Here is a 23,407-nt window from a genome sequence, read left to right on the forward strand (position 1 = left end):
TCTCTCTCTCTCTCTCTCTCTCTCTCTCTCTCTACAGATATATATATATATATATAATGGAAAAACAAGAGTCATGGGGTTTAGGTTATCCACTTTAGATTTAGTGTGAGAAAAATCCTAAAACCTTGAAATTTTAATTGAAAAACAAACCGATTTGTTGGCCAAAAACAACATAGATTGAGTTGGAATTCAATTCTTAATATTTTTAAGTTCTTTTAGGTTTTAATTAGGTAAAGGAAACAAGAATCAATCACCCTAATATTAAGATGGTTAGCTTTGAGGTTGATATCATACTAACCCAAATTAACCTAACCAAAGTTGCAGTTAGATAACACGTAGCTCTCGTAGCTTTTGAGCTTAATTAATATGTTGTAAACATCAAATTCCAATAGAACCAGTGGTATTAACTGTTAATACACTTGATAAACTTTTGTCTTTAGTGGTATCACATGTAATTTACCGAGTAATTGGACTCCCATCATCAAATAGATGTATAACAAATAAAATTTGCAGGAGATACTTTTTGTCCATGGTATCTAAATTATGGGGAATGTGGTGCAGAACCTGAATGTCCGAGAATATATAAGTATATTCACATTTAGTTTGATAAGGAATTTGATAAGATTTTTAGGAATGTGCTGCATTAGGTTTATTTTTAAGAACCTTTTACATATATATATATATATATATTATTTACTCAAAAATATCCTAATTGGGAAAAAAAAAAAAAAAAAAAAAAAATTCACCAAGGCAAGCAAGGAAAAAATTGGGCATGTTTGGTACATAATTTTTCACGCACTTTTTTTTCTACGCCTATTTTCAAACAACAAAATTCATGTTAATTATAGATTTATATCCAATTTAATACTCTTTCTAACTACTTTTTTTTTAAAGAAATTATACCCTTTCTAATTAAAATAAAATTTAGCGTATGTTATGTATTCAACTTTTGTGTGTGTGTGTATATATATATATATATAATTAACTCGATCTTAAGTATTATTATTGACTTTGATTTTTATCCCCTATTCAGAATTAGTTTAGCTAAGAACAGTAAAATTTTTGATTGATAAGCCAATCAAGATAAACCTTTAAAAAATTGAAATAATTAATTTAGTCTTATAGATGCTAATGTTAGACTATATATGATTTTAGGATATTTAACTTAACTCACAGCTTACATTTTCTTCTTACTATTATTTGTAAAAAAAAGCAACATAAAGGTGATAGGTAAGACACTTAATATATATAATATTTATAAAACTAAGTGAAATTATATATATATAAATCTAAGGATATTTCTCAAAAAAAAAAAAAATCTAAGNCTAATAAGCCACTCCAAAAAAAAAAAAAACTAACGCCTGACGCAGAAGAAGAAGAGAGGCAGACTAGCCCAACTCCGCACCACGCCTGACGCCACCAGCCACCAACAGTCCGCCACAGACCGCCCTGTCCCTGTCAGCCCAAACCTGGTAATTTATATCCAATCTCTTTTATTTCTTTGGATGAAAATTCTGTATCCCTCTCTCAGTCCCCCTCATATCTGAATCTCTCATGCTTGTTTGATTAAATTGTGAATAGAATTTGAAGAGAGGCAGAGTCTATAGAGAAGGAGTGAAAGAAAGAACGAACCACTGAACCAGTGAGGCAGAGACAGAGTCAAAGAGGTAAACTTACACTATGACTCTAGACTCTTCTATCTATTTTTAATCTTTTTTTTTTTTTTAATAAAAAGATGTCCTATCCTGAGTCCGCTAGTTCAGCAATCCTTTCTCTCTCTCTTTGTAAGTACATAATATTTTTACAATATTATTACAATAAATTATAAATAATTAATTATTATTGATTTAAATTTAAAATTAACATTAAAATTATTTTTTACCTTAATAATAACAATAATAAAAATTTGTCACTTAAAATTTATTGTAAAAATATTATGAAAATATAATTTTGAGCAAATAACACTCTCCTCCCTTGAGGTTTAGAGAAATGACACTCACCCCCAAAGTTGAAAGGAAAAAACACTCCCCTCCTGAGATTTAAAAAAAATAACACTCCCCCCCCCTTTAAGAGTCAATTTGATTGATTGATGAACAAACTCACAAAAGCTTATTCTTTACCATCTAACGTTAAATTAGAAAAGCAGCTAAAAATATGGACTTTTGATGGAATAAGTTGAGAATAAGTTGAGGGCAATTTTGGGAATACATTATTAACCAAATGGTACGGTAGTGCACAACATTTTTAACGTCAATTTAACAGAGTTTAGATAAATAAATATCAAATGGGGGAAAATGTTTTTTTCTTTTAAGTTTGGAGGTGAGTGTCATTTTCTCAAACCTCAAGGAAGATGAGTGTTATTTGGCCTATAATTTTTCCTAATAAAAAGTTAAAAACAAACACAACACCAACACGCAAGTGTCGCAACACAACACTAAACACTAGGCTACTAACAACAGTGCAACACGTTAAAACACCTATGTATTGTAAATATGCTTTATGTAATTATATGTAGTTTTGTGCGGCAGTGATTTGGGATCTACGTTTAAACAATAATTTTTAATTTTTTTTAAAATATGTGTAAATAAAAAAGTATGTAAAAATAAATGTAATATTGTTAAAATATTAAAAATATATGTTTAAACTCGTAAACCAAATAGAGCCTTGGTGTCTTTTAAAAAATTAAAAAGATATTTTTTTGAATAGAGATAGTTTTGTCTGGTAGTGCAAGTTTAAAATTTATTGATTAATTGTTGATTGCTTGTGAGCATATAATTTGTCAGATACTATGATGTTATTTATTGAAAGGGACATTAATGTAACAATTAGTACAGATTCAATTATAAATGATTTTTTTTTTTTAAATGATGATTTTCATTTTCATAAATAATTGCATTATAATATCTCAAAAAACAAAAATTCGATGTATTTTTCTTTGTCGATAGTTTATTAAATGAATGTTTATTTGGAGTTTTTATTTATTTATTTATTTTTTTTTTTTGTTTATACTTCTGCCCCTAACTTCAAGTTTCTTTGTCGATAGTTTATTAAATGAATGTTTATTTGGAGTTTTTATTTTTTTATTTATTTATTTTTTTTGTTTATACTTCTGCCCCTAACTTCAAGTCCTAGCCTTGTCTTTGATTTTATGTATTTAGTTTAATGTTTTATATATATATATATATATTCTATTTATAATTTAATTCTTTTACATATTCTACTATCATATTAAGTTTGGAGGTGAGTGTCATTTTCTCAAACCTCAAGGAAGATGAGTGTTATTTGGCCTATAATTTTTCCTAATAAAAAGTTAAAAACAAACACAACACCAACACGCAAGTGTCGCAACACAACACTAAACACTAGGCTACTAACAACAGTGCAACACGTTAAAACACCTATGTATTGTAAATATGCTTTATGTAATTATATGTAGTTTTGTGCGGCAGTGATTTGGGATCTACGTTTAAACAATAATTTTTAATTTTTTTTAAAATATGTGTAAATAAAAAAGTATGTAAAAATAAATGTAATATTGTTAAAATATTAAAAATATATGTTTAAACTCGTAAACCAAATAGAGCCTTGGTGTCTTTTAAAAAATTAAAAAGATATTTTTTTGAATAGAGATAGTTTTGTCTGGTAGTGCAAGTTTAAAATTTATTGATTAATTGTTGATTGCTTGTGAGCATATAATTTGTCAGATACTATGATGTTATTTATTGAAAGGGACATTAATGTAACAATTAGTACAGATTCAATTATAAATGATTTTTTTTTTTTAAATGATGATTTTCATTTTCATAAATAATTGCATTATAATATCTCAAAAAACAAAAATTCGATGTATTTTTCTTTGTCGATAGTTTATTAAATGAATGTTTATTTGGAGTTTTTATTTATTTATTTATTTTTTTTTTTTGTTTATACTTCTGCCCCTAACTTCAAGTTTCTTTGTCGATAGTTTATTAAATGAATGTTTATTTGGAGTTTTTATTTTTTTATTTATTTATTTTTTTTGTTTATACTTCTGCCCCTAACTTCAAGTCCTAGCCTTGTCTTTGATTTTATGTATTTAGTTTAATGTTTTATATATATATATATATATTCTATTTATAATTTAATTCTTTTACATATTCTACTATCATCTTTTAGACACATAACACTCGTTGCACTCATTTCCTTTTCATTTTTTTCCTCATTCTTATCTTATCAATAACAAAGTCACCTACTTTTTAAAAAAAAAAAAAATATCACCTAATTAATTAGGAATAATAAAATTCTTCCATCATGCACACTACCCCTCTCCAACCCCACGTGAACTTTTCCCATCATAAAAAGAATACGAGGTGGTATTGGAAAATCCATGATCTGATTCTGATCCCACCTAGTCTGATTGTCATCCTCCACATTACCCTACAAAGACATAACACTAAATATGAGAGATTGGACATTAACTAGATATAAATAATTTTTCTTTAAAAAAAAAAAGAATAATTAAGAAAGGATATTGAAACTTTATTCCATTCACGAGTAGACTCAATAGAGCCGCACAATACCAATGTTATTAATTCTGTTTTGAGACCCATTTCGTTTTATTTAGTGGAACAGAATATTTCGATACCGGCTTATTTCGGCGTACCGTTTCAAGGTGTTTCAAGTTCCTTAAAAATATTATATATATACACATATATTATTACTATTATATAAAATAATGAATTTAATTTTTTTTAATCCTAAATAAAGTGGGATTAAAAAATATTAAAATATTTTTTACTTTCTACAAATAAAATTCACATTTTGAATAATTGTAAACAAATTAACAAATGTATAGTGTATACTCTTTCACCTTTAAAGCAAATGAAGTAAAGTTGACAAAAAATTTATTTGAATATTTTTTAACTTTTTACTTGTGGCATTATTGTAAATAAATAAGAATCTAGGATTAGTTTTTGAACTTGGAAATTTCCAAGAAGTTTCCTTCCAATCTCCATTACTCCACACGAATTTTCCATCTTCACTTACCATGTCCTTTCCATCTGATCTTCTCCATTCTTCTTCTCTAGTCTCCACAAACTTATTTGCTTTATTTTTTTTGAATGCTTTCTTTGGTTTTAACACTTCCTCACACAATCAAGGCTAGACTCCAACACACCCAACAGGTGAGTGTTCTCTAGCAAAGGAAATGTCAACAATAGAGAAGTGTGGTGGCTCAAAGAGGCAATGTTGAAGCTGAATGAGAAACAGTGAAGCCCAAAATGGCGTAGATGAGGTTTATGGTATTATATATGTTACGAAATTTATATATCAAAACCTGGATCACATGGTATTATATCATAACAAATTATTAATTCAAAATTAAATAATGCACATTCTTAATTAATATCATAGTTACATAATATATATATATAATGAAAATTTAAAATAAGATGTAATAGATGGGTGATTTGTAGTTTTGGTTCATTAATTGGAATGAAAAATCCTATCTGTATTGAAAGGAGCAAAATGAAATTCATAACTATATATTAACTTTACCCACATGCTTCTCAAAAATAAAACTTTCGCACACATATTGTATCACAATTGTTTTATATAATAAATTATGAGTAGAAGAGAAAACAAAAAAAATGATGAGTACATGTGACAGCTAAAAAGCATGTTTGTGGTTGGATCCTTCTTTACAAGTTCTCCTAGATTCCTCGTACAGTAAAATAAAAATAAAAATAAAAAATTCTCTTCTTAAAGTTCCTCCTGTATTGCCATATTGGGAAACACGCGTGGAATAGAATTGATTCCATCGTTAAACCATAGTTCGGGATCTTAAGACCATTTATATTCAACAGAGAAAAAAAAAATTCAAAGCTTCAGTCCATTTTGGCTTTTTCAATGAAACTCCTTTTTGAATTCCCTCCGAAGTTTCTTAATCAAAAAAAAGAGAGACAGTTCTTCTTCCCTATTCTCTCTCTCTCTCTCTCTCTCTCTCTCTATATATATATATATCGAGATTACATAACAATCCACAATTCACAATCTGGGTCGGAGAAACTTCATCAAAAAACGTTTTATCGTTACGTCTGTCTGTTACATCCAAACGCGTAATAAGATTTCTTTCAATCAGTTTCAGAGAGAAAGAAAGAAAGAGAGAATGGGGAACTGCTTTTCCGATGTGGAGGGAGGCAAGCAAGCAGTGGGTGGGACCCAACAGAGTCCCAATAGTATTGCCGCCACCAACAACAACAATGGCGGACACAACGACGCCGTTGAGTTCTTCTTCAGGTCTCGTGGCGTTCAGCCTCTCTTCACGCAAATCGAGGTAATATATGTCAAATACAAAGTACAAAAAAAGAAACTGTCAGAAACTTTTTCAATATTTCATTATGCTTTTATATGTATAACTGAAAATCTCATTACATAAACACACACACACAACCATATTTTGTATGTGTATGGGTTGTGTTAATCTTTATTCTGTAGTCTGTACCCCACTTTGGATCAAAAATCAGTCCAATTCAGTCAATTCCTATAGTCATTGAACAATTTTGGGTCTTTATTTATTTATTTATTTTTGGTATGTAAACTGTGTCAATTTTAATGTTCACCGTAGTGCTAGTGGTGATACTGTCTGTATATGTGTACGGGTTGTGTTTTTCATAAAAAAACTTAGGTAGCTCCGAGAATAGTGAAATAGTGTTTCTTCTTCTCATATTCATTATATATCCCACTATGAATTTAACGAACGGACCTTACCATAATTGTGAGAGAAGGAAAAACCATTTATTGTGCTCTAGAGTACTTAAGAATTATTCGTGTATTTCTATATTCTGTTCCCCACATTGGATCAAACTCCCAGAATTATTATTATTATTATTATTTTTATAAATATTTTAGTGTGCCTTATGTTTGTAACTTTGTCGATTTAAATGTTTACTTTATTAGTGCTTGCTGGTACTGCTTTTATATGTATGAATCTATTGCTTTGTTGATTTGGGCATTATCTATTCCTCTTTTTCAAATTCATATTTTACATATATGGCTTATTATAATTATTTTTTTAAGATTCTTTATTGTTCTGTTTGGTTGTTGAGAAAAAGTTCTAGACGTGAAGGTAACAATTGTACTTGTTTTTTAAGAAAAAGAAACCAATGGGACCAATTATTATAGTATGATGTTATAATTATTTTTTTATGGGAACTGCTATTATAGCTTGGACTTTGGATGCTGAAAAAAAAATTACAGGGCTTGAGATTGTTTTTAATTTCCTACAAATTGTAGGTAAACTGCAATTTTGATATACTATACGGTCTATACTTTTGATACAATTATCTTTTTTATTTTTAGATAAGTAAATAACTTCATTGAAAAATAAGTGAGGAAATACAATGAATAAAACAAGGCACACAGGTAGAACTTTAGATACAAGTATCTTGAATAATGGTTAATTCCACAGTGAATCAGAGCATGAGACATTGCTTTGGCATGTCGTGAAAGATGCATCCTAGGGATTACTTAGGATGAAAGTCTCATACTTAAAGAGTGTGACAATTCTTTGGGAGAAACTACAGTGGATTCTAGCTTTAGATCTTGGTCTCTAATTTCATGACAAGAATTATTTGATTCATGAATTATATATATATGTTACCTGATTATTATAATCGATGTTGCTTTGAAAACAATAGTAGTGAGAACAATAATAACATAAATATGATTAATCTTTATTTTAAGTAAAATATTTATTGTTCAGGAAAAGTTCATTAGTGATGCTACTTTTGTTGCCTATAGTTTTGCTTAAATAAATCCAAGGATTTAACTTGATCTTAAAAGATTTTTGGAATCTCCGCTATTGGACTTAAAACAAAATGACAGTTTTTTTTTTTTTTTTTTATATCATTTTGACTGTTTTGTGTACAAAGACATATTTGATAAATTAATTATCATTGCATAGTGGAGGAGATTTGTACTATTTCAATGGTGTTAAAAGTTTCATTTCCCTTAGTTCTTTTCAAGCTCTTAGTTTATCTTAATAAGTGGACCATGTAGGACATGTAGGGCAATGTTGACTTTGTATTCAGTTCTTAATACGGTGATCAATATGTAGCGCACTGTTTGGCCAATGAACAATTTCTCAGAATTTGAGAATAGATCGTGTAGTTGGGGCTTCCACCAAGTTCCAATGCTTCACGGCAAGGAACGTTTTCTCTATGCGTGTTAGGTTTTTTGAAAATGTAGGTGTTTGCATGCTTTGTATGGTTGGTAGTTTTGTTGCCACCAAGGTCCACATCATTGAGCCCACCTGACCTCCTCCTAAAAGTTGCACTACAAAATACTCCACCAAGGGGAACACTAGCAAGATTCCCATTTGTTGGTTCCAATTTAACAATGGAACATCAGACAAAACCATTGATTCAAAAATTCTTTTTATTGTGGTGTAGAAAAATGTATATCTATATTCATTTGCATATATTCAGGACCACTAGATGCTTTTATTTGATTTTTCTTATTGATGTGTACTTTGTTGCAAGTCCTATTGGGGTCAACAGTTTGGAATTTTCCTCTATATATAATTATCATGTTGAAATTGCTAGCCAAGTCATGAAACCTAAAAGTGATTTGTGATGGTCCTTTAATTATCTACTTCAATTAGTAACTAACTTCATAAATTTGATGTTGTGGTGCAAATTGCTAATCAAGCTATATATTGATGAAATATTAGTAAACTTGGACACTGAAGAAGCTCTATGAAGCAACTATTTTGCATTTTAACATACAATAGTAAAAATATTAATCTCATTTTAGTCCAATGAGTTTTGGCTCAAATGGCATTTTCTTCTTTCATAAGAATGGGATAGAGGATAAGGTTGATGGTTTAGGACCTATTGGGTGCATGTGTAACTTATCAATCAAAAGAAATTTTATCTTAATTTAGGTTTAAGTAATTGAAGTGCCTCTATTTTTGAAAAGGATGAGTTGTCCTACCTTTGTTTCATCTCTAATAGATGGGTATTGTGGAGTTCGTTGGTTCACCCTTTCACTATATATGGGTGGCATGTTATAAAGCACTGAAGCAATAATACTATCTTATATAATTTAACTCAAGATAGGATATTAGTCTTGTGTACATTACCATTGGAATTGTTATTCAATCTACATTAATGGCTCTTTTATTTTTTCATGACTTTTCATATTATTCTATGTGGTTTGCCCATTTTTGGTTTCTCATTATGTATTCATGCATTCTTGTGTTTCAATTTTATGTTGCAGTTATCTCTATCTGCATCTAACTTGCTTGACCGTGACATCACTTCAAAGGTGTTCCTCTCTATACATAACCACATTTGATAGTGAGTTTATTAAGGGGTATACTATAATTTTCCAATTTGCTAATATTTTGGTAATTTACTATGGTTTTGTTTGTTTTAGCTTAAAATTCCATCTTATTTTTAAACAGAAATATGCCAATGATAATATCATACAAACACTATCCAACCTCCTTTTGTTTTAGTATGAAATTTGAGTATCTTTGTTTTCATCTTCCCTTCAAATTTCTAATATGTGATGGTTTGGGAAGTTATTATCTAAATGAGATTTCTTGTTGGGGAAGATTTGTCAGAATAATAAATTTTGCACTTAGGAAGAATGTATCTTATCAAGTATTTCATTTTTTTTTTTTTGGATAGATAATAAGAGTTTTATTGATGAAAAAGAACAATGTGTTTACGATTGTAAACTCACTGCCCTTGAAACAAATACAAACAAATCATAAGGAAAGACTAATAGAGATAAGGAAATCAGACAAGAAACTACAATGCGTAAGCTCCCAAATACGAGACCACTCAAACAAAGTCCTAGCAAGCAAGGTCTTCAACATATCTATAGGACTCTCAACATCCTCAAAAGTTCGGGCATTGCGTTCCTTCCATACTAACCACATAAGGCATGCTGGTACCAAATTCCAAACCTGTGAAGAGTAAGTTCCCAACCAATTCTTCCATGCAAAAAGAAGAGAAACAATAGTGTCCGGCATCACTCACTGAACCCCAAACATAATAAGGACCTCACTCCACAAAGCAGATGCAAACCTACAATGGATCAAAAGGCGATCCACAGTCTCCTCATCACACCTACATAAACAACACCAGTTAACAAGGGGCAAGTTCTTCTTAACAAGGTTATCTATTGTGAGAATCCCACCCCTAGCAGCAATCCATAAAAAGAAAGATACCCTTTTAGGTACCTTTACACACCAATTGCTCTGCCAAGGGAAAGAAACAGAAGGGGCTTTCAATAACGCAATGTAAAAGGATCGCACATCAAAGACACCACTGCAATTCAACTGCCAAATCAGGATATCCTCACCCTCCCCCACTAGGAATCCTGGCAGAGACATGCTCATAGAAAGAATAAAATCTTAACAAGTATTTCATAATAAGTCTCACCACACTCAAGCAAAATACACAATGGAGTTCTCAATGAAAGCGGAGTTTTATTGATAATTAAAATAGTACATATCCTTTGCTACACACACCGCATCACTCTTCACTTCTACTCTTGCTTATTATTTCACTTGCATTTTCATACTCCTACAATCAATGCCAAACCTTATATAGTATACATGAAAGACTGAAATTACACACTACATTGTAAAACAAAACGAGACAAGCAATAATAACCTATTACCTAAAAGTAAAAGAAAGACACATTACATACTTGTTTCAAGCTAAATTTGTTACATCTTTTGATAGTCAAGGACAACAACTCATCTACTAAAGTGAGAAATTTTCTCTTTCATATTTTTAGTTTACCAATCAAACTAAGCTAGTAAGGATATGCTTGCTTAGTAAATAACACATGCAAAATGCTTTAAAACAAATCATCGGCCTATTGCTAGGGTGGGAGTATAGTGTTGGGTACAGCTGCCTATCACTAAATAATAGATGTAAACTTACTAGCATTCATGGGTTTGAGTCAGGGAATCAACCTCTCCAAAAAAAATGGGGATAAGACTGCTTGCCAATCACCTCTCTCAAACCCTATAAAAATGGGTGAGTTGTGCTATGGGTATGACTTGTAGTCCTTGGTTCCTACCTGGGGTATGTCAAAATTACATGTGCCATAAGTAGTGTTTATGTCAAACAAGCACTTCTTTGTATACTCTTGGATATGTAGTAAGCTGAACTGTTATGTTGGCTGTTTTTGATAAAGATTCTCATATATCTGAGGGTCTTGAATTTGTCAGTCCACAGTAGTTTGTTTATGTGCTTGCATGACATGCATGCATGTCGTGATCAGGCTTGTCTTACTATGCTTTTTGCTAAAATATACTTTATTTCATTCAGAGTGATCCAATGGCTGTGGTGTATGCAAAGAAAAGAGATGGAAAACTAGAGGAGTTAGGTCGCACTGAGGTTGTATTGAATAGTTTGAATCCTGCATGGATAGAAAAAGTTACAGTTACATTCCAGTTTGAGATTGTGCAGCCATTGGTGTAAGCTTTACAAATTTCTTTAAGTGCTTATCTTTGTGTAGATAAATCCTGTTTTACTATAAGTGATTTTCTAATTTAACTGGATGGCTTGTGTTTGCCTTTATTTTCTTGGCGCCAGATTTCATGTATATGATGTGGATTCAAAATATCATAATGTACCTGTGAAGGTATATATCAGTTTTAGCTCTTTTAAGTATTTATTATTTTAATTATTTTATTCATGTTTTGTAGGTTATGTGTCAATTATGCACTGTTAATAAATTACACACAAAAAAGTGTACATGCTCATTGTTCTTGTTGCATTTATGCCAATCTTTAAGTTCTGAATATTGCGCTTCACAAGATAAAACTCTTATCAACATTCGTAATATGTGAATGTGTATTGATTTGACTAGATCACACTATAAATTGAAGGTATACTAAGCACTAAATTTGTCAATATATGGTCAAAAACATTGAAGTGGAAATAAAAGTAATTAGTGAACAATTATAAACAAATGTTTGATGCCAATTGTGTGATATGTCTCGGATAATCTCAGGAAAAAATTATTTTGATAGTAGCTATACATGTGACTATACATGTGACTATGCATGGTGTAATTGTATGGTAAATCACTTGCTGGAAATTATTATGAAACTTTTTTTTCAGTGTGTTGCATTTAGCTCTTTCAAAAATAATTAATAAACTGGATTTGTTGCTTCTATCAATTTGGCCATGATACAGGAAAGAAGTTATATAACAAATAAGAAATGAAAGTAAAGGGCAATTTAGTTTAAACTCTAAAGCCCTCCATGTAATATTGGTGATGTTTATAATTTTCTTAATAATCTTTTACTCCATGGTTGTAATTTTGGTAACTAAACAAAGCGTGGAATGCAAATTTTTTTGACAAAAAAACAAATTTGATTGGTTAACCATATCAATTGTGAATTAATTGATACTTTTGAAAGATTGTGACAATTTAAACCATATTCAGATGTGAGCAAAGAAGGTAACTTTTAAGGATTATATTTTTGATTTGTTATCATTTCATCTAGAATAATCTAACAAATTTAGTTGATGATGAAGTCTTTATTTTAAAAGTTTATTTTTGTTGCCTTGCAGACACTAAAATTGAATGATCAAGAATTTCTTGGAGAGGCTACTTGTGTTCTATCTGAGGTATATCGCCTTGGGTTCAGTTGAGCTCATTGAAATTATTAAAGCATATATATCATGCTGGTGCAATTTGAGTAAAAATTTGTGTCAATTTTGAGTGTTTTATTCTTAGAAATTTCAAGTGTAGAAAGACAAATGTGAGAGCCACTTCACCATAATGTTATTTTAAGATTTTGTACATCATAGTTTAGATTACCACTGATGCAGTTAAAAATTAAGGGAAATTACACTTTGCCTATCTGTGATTTAAAAATTTGCACTATACCCTCCTGAGATTACCTCCGTTTGTCTCCTGTTACCCACCTTAGTTAAAAACAAGGATAAATTTGTATTTTTGTTACCCTTTTATCTATCTCTCCTCTCAAAAGATAAAAAACTAAAAAATCAAGGGAAAATGAGATCTAAAAGCTAGGTTTTGTAAAAATTATATCTAACTTCTACATCTTCTTTTAATGTATCAACTTTTAAATCTTCTATTTTAACAAAAATGCATTGTATTACTTAATTTTACGGAGTACTAAAAAAAAGTTTTGGAGAGGGAGAGCGTGTTTTATAGTATTAATAGTGATAGAAAATTAGAAATAGGACTTATATTTAATTTATTAAGCTGGGAAAAATAAGGAGAGTGAAAGATAGAGAAGGCACTCAAGGCAGAAAAGAATGAAACAGTAGCATTTGGTATAAAATTGTTCAATTCAAAGTGCATTAGAGTATTGACCTTTGAGAGATGTAAAATTGGAAGTAGCTCCTTAGCTCCACATGTTACTAACTCACAGTCACACTGACAAGGACAAGAAGCTGGTTCTCAGCTGTCATTGGACGAATTTAGACATCAAAAGGTATTGTCCACTCAGTCGAGGCTATTTGGAGGGGATGGTGGTCAGCAATTTTCTGAAGACATTGAGCTCTAGGGCTTTGGGAATGCAGATTCTGATGAAAGATTAAGTGATGTTTTTGATGCTGTCTTTCAATGGGAACAGAAACTGATGGCTCAACATCCAATGTTGTGGAGTACCCTCTTTTCCAAAAATTGTTCAATTCAATTTTTAATGTGTTAAAATAAAAATCTAAAAGTTGATACATAAAAAGAAGATGTAAAAGTTAGGTTTTAATTTTTACAAAACCTAGCTTATAGATCTTCTTTTCCCTTGATTTTTTAGTTTTTTATGTTTTGAGAGGAAAGAGACATATTTATCCTTATTTTTAATTGAGGTGGGTAACGGGGAACAAATGGAGTTAACCTCAAATGGGTAAAGTGCTAATTTTTAAACCACAAATAGACAAAGTGTTTTTCGGCCAAACTACAAGTGAGGAAAGTGTAATTTCCCCTAAAAATTATGTTTCAAATGTAACTAGTGGCTTAAATTCTTTTAGAATGATTTGGTCAACATGTACTAAACTTAGGTGTTTGTTTTTCCTCCATTTTCTCTCTTTCTATTTTCATGGCAGATAGTGGCTAAACAAACTCGGAGTTTAACCCTAAATCTCAATAACAAAAATGGGCATACGAGCTTGAGGAACTTAGGAGCACTCACTATCCATGCAGAGGAAACAGTTTCTTCGAGGAGTTGTGTTGAGATGGTAGTCCATTGTTCCCACTTGGATAACAAGGATCTATTCTCTAAAAGTGTATGTATTCACAAAGCAGATACCTTAAAATTGCATGTTCCTTAAGCATACATATTCTTGATTGTGTTTGTTTCTTAAGTTTCTTCATTTATTTTAGGATCCTTTCTTAAGAATATCTAGAATTGTTGAGAGTGGAGGCTCTATTCCAATATGCAAAACTGAAGTGGTGAAGGACAATTTGAATCCTATTTGGAAACCCCTATGCCTGAGCATACAGCAGTTTGGAAGTAAGGTATGCTTGTCGATTTTTGATTCTTGGTTTCCTATTAGATTATGTTTATAGGATGTTTTGTAATTTTGATAATTAATGAAGATTCACATGGCATATGCAATTTCACTTGCTACAGGATAACCCATTAATTATCGAGTGCTTTGATTTCAATAGCAGTGGCAATCATGTGCTTATTGGGTGAGCTAAAATTTATTGTTGTCTGGATTAGTTTTAGATTTTTTTTATTTTCACTTTTCAGATTTTACTATTTAGTCTCTGGTACTAAAAGAAGGAATTTATTTTAAAATTTACCTCATCAGTAAGCTCCAGAAGTCTGTGGCAGACCTGGAAAAAATTCATATAGAAAGAAGTGGTGCAAATCTCACCTTACCATCTCCTCATCATGGTCATGAGAAGGTACTTATTCATACTTGTAGTTATATTTAAAAAAAAATACTTCATGTTAATCTTTATGTTTAAATTTTTACATTGCTTACTAATTTATCAATATAGGTTTTGAAGGGACAGTTGTTTGTGGATCAATTTTGTGAAAAGCAACAATACAGTTTTCTAGATTACATTTCCAGTGGATTTGAGCTTAACTTTATGGTTGCTGTTGACTTTACAGGTAAAATATATCCCATTCTAGGGGAGTTATATAGTTTTTTATTTTATTTTTTGGGTTCTCTTTTTTCTAGTTCAAAATGTTTTGGCTAATGATNCCCCCCCCACAAAACACCCCACAATTTTAATCCTGTATGGGTTCGTGAGTTGTATTTTCCTAACACACATGCCAAAAGAAGAAGAAAAGACACAAAATAACCTCGAAATTGCTTGTAGAATAAGAAAAAATAGCTATTACATTGAATTGGTCCAAAAAGAGGCGCACAAAAACAACCTAGGAAAAAAAAATAACTTTTACATTGAATTTGTCGATAGCATTGTCTATATGATCAAGCAGCTATCTTTTGTCTGTCATGACTTAATATGATCAAGCAGCTTGTTGTTCATATCAAGGTTGCAGGTTCTTTTACTCTCAACTAAACGTAGAACATGTTAGAGAAATTAAAAAAAAAAAAAACCATATGTGGAACATGTCTGAGATTGTGGATTGTGTAAAAAAAGTTTCTTTGTTTTGAAATTTTTGTTAGGGTTCTTCTGTTTGCATATACTTAAAATAAATCTTCATTGATTGATGAAGTCATTGTATACTTAATTAAGAAAACTTGCAGGCTATAATGGAGGTTGGGGAGGTCATTCAGTTTTATGATTCTAATAGGCGCTTTCCTGCTTGGGGCTTTGGAGGAAGAACAATTGATGGTACCACATCACATTGTTTTAACTTGAATGGAGGTACAGGTGCCTTTGAGGTGAGAGGAGTTGACTTTGTAATGCTCTGTTTTCTTAATCTTTGAAGAATCTGACCTGGCTGGCATATTGCCTAGCTGTTTTCACATAGCTCTCTCTCTTTCTCTGTAATCCTCTTGCAATTTTTATTGGAAACCCCTTAATTTTTATATAAGTGAAATCTATGCTTATTCATGTCTTGTTATTCTTACTGTTATTATCTCACATTTCCTTTCTTTTTCTCAAATATAATTTTTTATTTATTTATAATTCTGTTGAATAGCATCTGAAACCTGGCTTTGTCACTATTGATGTTTTACCTTCTTCTATTACCTCTAAATCACAAACATTTTCAACCAAACACGAAAAGTTCTAAACCCTATTTACAACAAACAAAAACACATTCAAAATCCCCAAATACATTAATTTTATCATCAAAAGGTTTGAGAAAGTCTCAGATGCCCTTAAAAAGAAGTCCATGAGAACGGTGCAAATTAAATAGATTGAGTTATCTCACCTAATAAAATTTGGAACATTATATGCTTTGTATCATAAGATTAGATGTATGTTGTAAAGGATTATAAGTAAATGGTACCATAGAATTCATATCATTCTTTTTAAGTTAATAACTATTGAGTATAAGTTGTTCATATATTTCTGAACACTGCATTTCATACTCTTATGTAGCATCCATTTTCTTTCTTTTTAAATAGATGAATTAATCAAATTATTTTATTTATTAATAGGTTGAAGGAGTTGAAGGCATCATGGCTGCTTATGCAAGGGCTCTACATAATGTTGCCCTGGCAGGACCCACTTTATTTGGCCCAGTGATTAACACAGCTGCACAAATTGCTGGCCGGTCCATCTCGTACAACAGCAGCAAATACTTTGTCTTGCTCATTATAACGGTAAAGAGAATGTTGAATCAAATTTATTTTGTTTGTGATAAATTACTGTTTTTATTGAAGCAGATGAGACACTTTATGTACATAGGATTTATACACAAAGCTCTCCTAAAGAGAATTTCGTCTTTATTTGATGCCTCTTTAAATTAATTCTTCAATTAATCATTCAATAAAAATTGTCATCTTTCTAGGATGGAGTTATTACAGACTTGCAAGAAACAAAAGACGCTTTGGTCAGGGCATCCGATCTGCCTCTATCTATCCTTATTGTTGGAGTGGGAGGTGCAGATTTTAGAGAAATGGAGGTATAATGTTTTCTTAAGTTGATGTCTTTTATACCCTTTTATGCATTATTTTAATTATTTAGTAAAAATGGTGGAATTTTAGCTTTTAGAATTTTCGCTTGAATGACTGTAATGTATCTTAATTTTTGGGCAGGTTCTTGATGCTGACAATGGAAGACGGTTAGAGAGCTCTACGGGTCGTGTGGCTACACGTGACATCGTGCAATTTGTTCCAATGCGAGAAGTGCATGGTGAGTACTGTTTCTTGGATTGCTGTTGCTTGGCGAGAAGTGCAGTTTGTTCCAATGTGAGAAGTGCATCGTGCAGTTTGTTCCAATGTGTGAACTTTGAAACTGTGCTTAACAAAAACGTTGCATGGATTGCTGTTGCTACTGTTGTTTTGATCCAGTCTTTGGCTAGATTGTCGCATTAGACATGTTATAGGTAGAAAATGAGATCATGGTTTTAATCTAGTGTGAATGTGTGCTCAGTAAGCTGATTTGCTGAGCCTGACCAGACCAAGCTTAACCAAGCCCTACAAATTCTAAAACTGCTTGGCTCCATTACAACCTTAAAACCATTTCTATGATCTTCCCTCTTGACTTTTTTATCATCTGTTTTGAGTCTATTATCTATTTTATCAATTGGAATTGATTATATCCTTATTATTTCAACTTGTTGTACTTGTTCTTTATTTGGCCTGAGCTTCTTCATTGTGTTTCATCTAACAAATTAACTGTGTTCTGTACAGGTGGGCAGATTTCTGTGGTTCAGGCTCTATTGGAAGAGCTACCTGGACAGTTTTTGACATACATGCGGAGTAGAGATATCAAACCAAGCCCTCTCCATGCAGCCTCAACTTCTGCTTGACTAACATTTACCAAGTACACAAAATTTATAAATATGCTGATTCTGCTCACATCAACTGAAAAAATTTAGGTCTGAACCAATCACAAGTTAACTTACCTGAGAGGAGCTATCTATTAACAAATTTTTTAGGTCTGAACCACTAACAGGTTGAATTTCCTGAATGGTCTGTTTGGATGACATAAATTTGGATTTGGATTTGGATTTGAGGGGGCCCAAATCCAAATCCTTTGTTTGGATAACTTAAAAGAATTGGATTTGGATTTGGCCCAAATCCATCTTGGATTTCAGGGGTCCAAATCCATGGATTTGAAATACCTTCAAAAACCCAGGAATTTAGAAATCTCTCTCTCACGCACGCTACTTCTCTCTGGGCTCTCCGTGTCTCTCTTCCTAGCCGTAACTCACAAACTCTTCTTCCCGCTCACTCTTGGCAAGGCAACTTCAGGTTTGTTCTCTCAACTCTTATCTTCCTTTTTAACCTCTCTAATTCTCTCTTTCTACTAAATCTAAAACCAAAAGGGATGTGGGTTTTTCTGGTGGGTTTTATTTGATTTATTTGTGGGTTTGTTTGGGTTTAATTTGATTGTTTGTGGGTTTTGTTTGATTTGTTTGTGCATCTTGTTTCATGGTATTTTCAATAATATGTTTTGGGTTTGATTTTATTTTCTATTTTAATTTTCATTTGTGGGTTTGTAATGAAAATTATGTGTTTCATGAAATGCTTCAATAAACTGTTTATGAGTTGTGAAGTAATAAGTGAGAGAATATTCATTTGAAACAATGATATTGTGATGATGGAAAGTGAGGACTACTGTCATAGTGAATGCTTATACATCCCATAAATTTTTTTCATTCCATTTGTTGCTTTAGCTGCAAAACTTGTATCATCATTTGTCCATCACTTGTTTAATATTCCCTTTATAGCTATTGGTGCTTATTGCCAATTCTTTCATACCTCATCAGTTTTATGTCTGCTTTCTCTATATACCACCAGATTATCATCATATTGCCAAGTTGCCTATGTTGCTGACCGTGTACATTGTACCTGCCTGTCAAAGACTTGATCATTAGTAATGTTTCCTTTGTAGAACACATTTTTTCTTTCATGCATGTACCACTTTGACTCCTGTGGAACCACGATATCCACAAGATTACTAAGCATAATATATATTCAGAGTAGAAACTTGAGTCTGGTCTTAAATATTGAGACTTATCAGATTTGACTTGGCTGGCCAAAAATCCAGTCTTGATCTCAATTGCTCTCTTTCAAATTTGATTTTCCTAAATAGGCTCATGGTATCAGTCAACATTGAATTCCTTTTCTAAGCTGCCTTCTGGGTTAGGAACATAATTTTGCTACCTTCTCATTTTATGCTGGTAATTAGAATTCAAAGGTAACCTTAAAAATAAAGGTTGCACATGTACAATCTACTTGACGAATGAAACTTGATATATGAATGGAAATATCATCTGGGTTTTGTTCAATTTGCTTGATTTTGTGGGAACCAACTAATTTTGTAGTCAAGAAAGAATCTAATAATAATAAATGAATGTGTTTTATTTTTGGGGAAATCAATGTCATGTGGAGGAACAGAGAGTCGATTTTTTTGTCAATGTTGTCTCTGCTGGCTACTTTTTCCAGGCTTGATTCCATATATGTGAGAAAATAGCAGAGCTATGCATGTCTTCTTGTAGTGTCATCAAGTCTGAGTGCCTATGCCTATGTTCTATGTGATGTAAATGTTGCTATTTCCCGTGAGTTACTCATTTTAAAACATATATCAGATCAAATTTATGTGCTTGTATTCTTCCTCATATTTGGCCCTTTTGTAGGGTCTCTTATTATTTGTATGCAGTTTGAATAATCAAAATCTGTGGCTGGAAACTTAGGTGATGTTTGGTTAGTACAAAGTACTTTTTTCTGTTAGCAGTATTCTTTGCTGCATATGGAGGCTGTGTCTTAGTCCATAAGGGAGTTGGATAGGGGTGCGTTTTGTATTTGATCTGTGTTCTTCTGCCCTGTTGTGTTACTGTTCTTTTTGTATAGCATGATATAGTTGAGTTGGCATTTTGAGTAGCTGCAGCTTGCTGCCTTCTCTTGTAACCTGCTTGCAGGTCTCTTTTGGTTAAAATACAATTCTTTTTTGGTTTATACTCCATAGGTCCCGTTTTGGACAGTGCTTTTCTTGTCTCTATAATCTCCCACTCCATATCATAACTGGGCTGCTTACCTTTAGTTGTGTTAATTATTTATTATTCATATTTGTAGTTGCAATTGCATTGATTTGTTTGGTGTGATTTCATGGATTTTCTTTGATAACCTTTTTTTTAGCTAAAGATTCCTATTGTTTGTATTTTGAAATATGAACAGAGACAAAAATGACCAATGATGGAAGAGATATATCCATTCAACGAAAACGTAAAAGAGAGGAGATTGAAGTATATGAGGAAGAGGCAATGAGATTTTTGCCTTTGCTAGTGGAGTTTTTGTTATGCTTGTTGGAATATGCTCGCGTAGGAAGTACTTTGTGAGAGAACCATTAAGAAGTGAAATTGGGCAGAGGATTTATCAGAGAAGACTTTGGATGGGATCTCTAGCTCAGGAATCTAAATGCATATCAAAATTATGTATAAACACACATGGGTTTAACAAGTTATGTAACATTTTGTGTGATGATGGTGTATTAGTTGTCACAAGAAATGTTACGGTTAGGGAAGTTGTAGCATTGTTTTTACATATTCTTGCTCATGACCTCAAGAATAGAACAATTAAAAATGTTTTGCTTGTTCCGGGGAAACTATAAGTAGACAATTTCATTCTGTGTTGAAAGCTATTCTTAAGATAGGCAAGAAGTATATCAAATATTTTTTTAGTTGTTTATGACTAAAGATATTTAGTTATTATCTTGTCAATTAAATTATTAATATTACCTCATGTATTTATTAAAAATGTTACTAAAATTAAAATGTAGAAGGATTAAGACAAATAATAATTAAAAAATAAATTTTATTGATCTTAAATCCAAATCCAAATTTAGATATTCAAACAATGGAATTTGAAATGATGAATTTCAAATCCTTCTTTGTTTAAAAGACCCAAACAAGGAATTTTAAAATCAAATGATTTCAAATCAAGGCATTTTAAATCAATGAATTTCAAATCCAAATCCAAATCCAAATCCGAATCCAAATATTGCCATCCAAGCACAACCGAAAGAATTTCTTTATATCATCCTAAAAGAAAATGTACAGATTTTTTAACCAAAAAAAAAAAAAAAATCTTTATCTTGTATAGGTAGAATTTAAACTTTATTCAAGTTCAACCTATATTTTAAGTAAACAAAGCAATGAAAAAGAAGTTAGTTTTGCAAGGAGAAAGTGTCTTTTGGTCTACATGCTAGTTCCAAGCTGGCGATAATTTTTGGTGGAGCAATTTTTGGCCCGAAATAAGGATCTAGGTTCACTTATCTTTATTGAATGTCACTGCATTGTGTGGAGTACAAACATTTTTAGATTAAATCAATATCTAATTGGGAAGCTGTTAACAAAAGGAATAATGTACTGAGGTTGAAGTATTTCACTATTTGTGTTGTATGAGCATTGAATAGTGACATTCCTCCAAAAAGCCTTGTTACATTGTATTATTATGTTTTCAGAAATGCTTCAATTTTCATCTTACAAAGGATGTAAAGTATTCTTTTTTGAATAATTTCAAATGTTTTGTGAATTCCACAATGTTTACCACGGGATGACTTTCTTGAGTGTTGCTTGATGTGAATATTGTTTCACATAAATATGATAATATGTCACTAGATCATGGTTAGGGCAAAAAGATGGGAGCTAGCTGTCACTTGAGTTGGGTCTAAGAACCGTTTTTTTGATGCCTATGTAGAGGTTAAATCACCAAACTTTAAGTTTTTTGAAGTTAGAATACGAACCTGGGAATGTGTTAAGCAACTATGCACACCTAACTTAAAGGACTAGCCTCCACTTGTACTACTGAGCCATTTTCTAACAAGGTTCCACTAAGTTGGTTCCCTTCTAAGCATGTAAAATTCTCTCTCTCACACACACACACACACACGGGATTAAATACATAAACCACAGGCTCAAAGATCAATCACATAGAGGTGGGTGTCCAAATTTTAGGCCTTCATTTATAAAAACCCTAATTGGAAATTTTCAATTTCAAAGTTGCTCAGACATCACCTTGACCAGCACCACATGTGAATCACTTTTATTGAAAGAAAACCAATGAAAGAAAGCAGAAATTTAGGGTTTCTTGGAGGCATATGCTTAGGTAGGGACTAGAGCAGTGTACAAACTACACAATGCTTCAAGATGCATACACAATGGAGGGCTACGTGCACGCATTTGTAACTCTAATTTTTACATCTGCACTATCTTAACATGCAATTACTAAACTAGGAACAAAAAGAAAGCAGAGAAATAAAAATAAATTAAATCTACGATTTCAAAGTGAAGAAAGAAAACAAAGTACAGGATTTTTTTTAATTAAAAAAAAAATTACTTACATTAATTGCTTGATGATCCTCTTGATCATTTGAGCAAAGCCAAGTCGTACAAAATGGGGTTACAGATGAATATCAAATAACAACATTCTTGTTGTTTTGAAAGCTTCACTTTTAAGATTTCTTTTATAAATAAAAAGTACTTTGACTTTTCAGATTGTATAATACCCATAAAATCAAGGATGTAGAACAAAGCCCAAGGGACAAGGGGACCTTAATTAGTTAATTACATTAATTAAAAGCTTAGTTGGTTCTGTCTACTGATTTCGGGTAAACAAAACGAGAAGTAATAAGCATCCCATGCAAATTATTCATGACTAAGAGCATCCACAGCCCAAATGGTATATTGTATATGTTGATACAATATACCATTACAGCCAGTGGCGGAGCCAGGATTTTAGGTTGGGGGGGCAAGATCAAAAGAGAGTAAAATTAATTTGAAAAAGTATTAAGTGATATTAATAACAAAATAAATAAACAACTATGTGCAAATTTGATTGTCATATACAATTAAAATTTGGGTTTGTAAAAAAAAAAACTTGGGTTTGAGACTGAAAAATGTTGGTGAGGAAAGAAAAAATTGCTATATGAAATAGAGGTGCTATGAGTAGTTCTAGACCATAAATAATTTCACAATGTTTTTGCCAAAACTTTGATATGGCAAACTACGAGTGATTAACAAATACTAACACATAAACTCACAATTTTTTTTTTCAACAATCACACTCTACCATGCAAGTTGTAACAAAAAGTTGTGAAAAATTTTGTAGTCCTCAACCTTTTTGAGGTGCTATAATGACTAGTGAGTGAAAGTAGTTTTTTTTGTTTTTCATAATTCTATTCAACAAAATAGTGGTGGAGAAGTAGACGGTACAAGTAGTATTATTTTATTATAATATTATTATAAGGTAGGACCCATTACTTAAAAAATAAGTTGTAGTGGCCCCAATGTGAAATTGTTTTCCTACAATGAACAAATACATAA

General features: G+C 31.5%; 1 protein-coding gene and 1 long non-coding RNA gene across 2 annotated transcripts; one reads left to right on the plus strand and one right to left on the minus strand.

Annotated features, from left to right (window-relative positions):
- The first annotated feature begins 1,331 nt into the window (after positions 1-1,331).
- LOC112030006 (protein BONZAI 3) lies at positions 1,332-20,763 on the plus strand. The gene is given in 20 exon segments (XM_065766029.1): positions 1,332-1,472; positions 1,582-1,667; positions 5,139-5,279; positions 6,119-6,313; positions 9,259-9,306; positions 11,334-11,482; positions 11,601-11,649; positions 12,588-12,644; positions 14,091-14,270; positions 14,368-14,502; positions 14,618-14,679; positions 14,802-14,898; positions 14,995-15,134; positions 15,478-15,498; positions 15,683-15,851; positions 16,575-16,739; positions 16,928-17,041; positions 17,175-17,271; positions 17,772-18,335; positions 20,262-20,763. Coding segments are annotated over 17 exon segments (1,809 nt in total). The 5' UTR covers positions 1,332-1,472; positions 1,582-1,667; positions 5,139-5,267; the 3' UTR covers positions 17,891-18,335; positions 20,262-20,763.
- On the minus strand, positions 18,633-22,782 carry LOC136064369 (uncharacterized). Its single transcript, XR_010625995.1, has 2 exons — positions 22,426-22,782; positions 18,633-18,939 (listed from the first exon to the last, which is right to left on the minus strand). It is a non-coding gene; the product is annotated as an uncharacterized LOC136064369 (long non-coding RNA).
- Positions 22,783-23,407: the final 625 nt, after the last annotated feature.

Source organism: Quercus suber, unplaced genomic scaffold, assembly GCF_002906115.3.
Source record: "Quercus suber isolate HL8 unplaced genomic scaffold, Cork oak 2.0 scaffold_675, whole genome shotgun sequence".
NCBI classification, from domain to species: Eukaryota; Viridiplantae; Streptophyta; class Magnoliopsida; order Fagales; family Fagaceae; genus Quercus; species Quercus suber.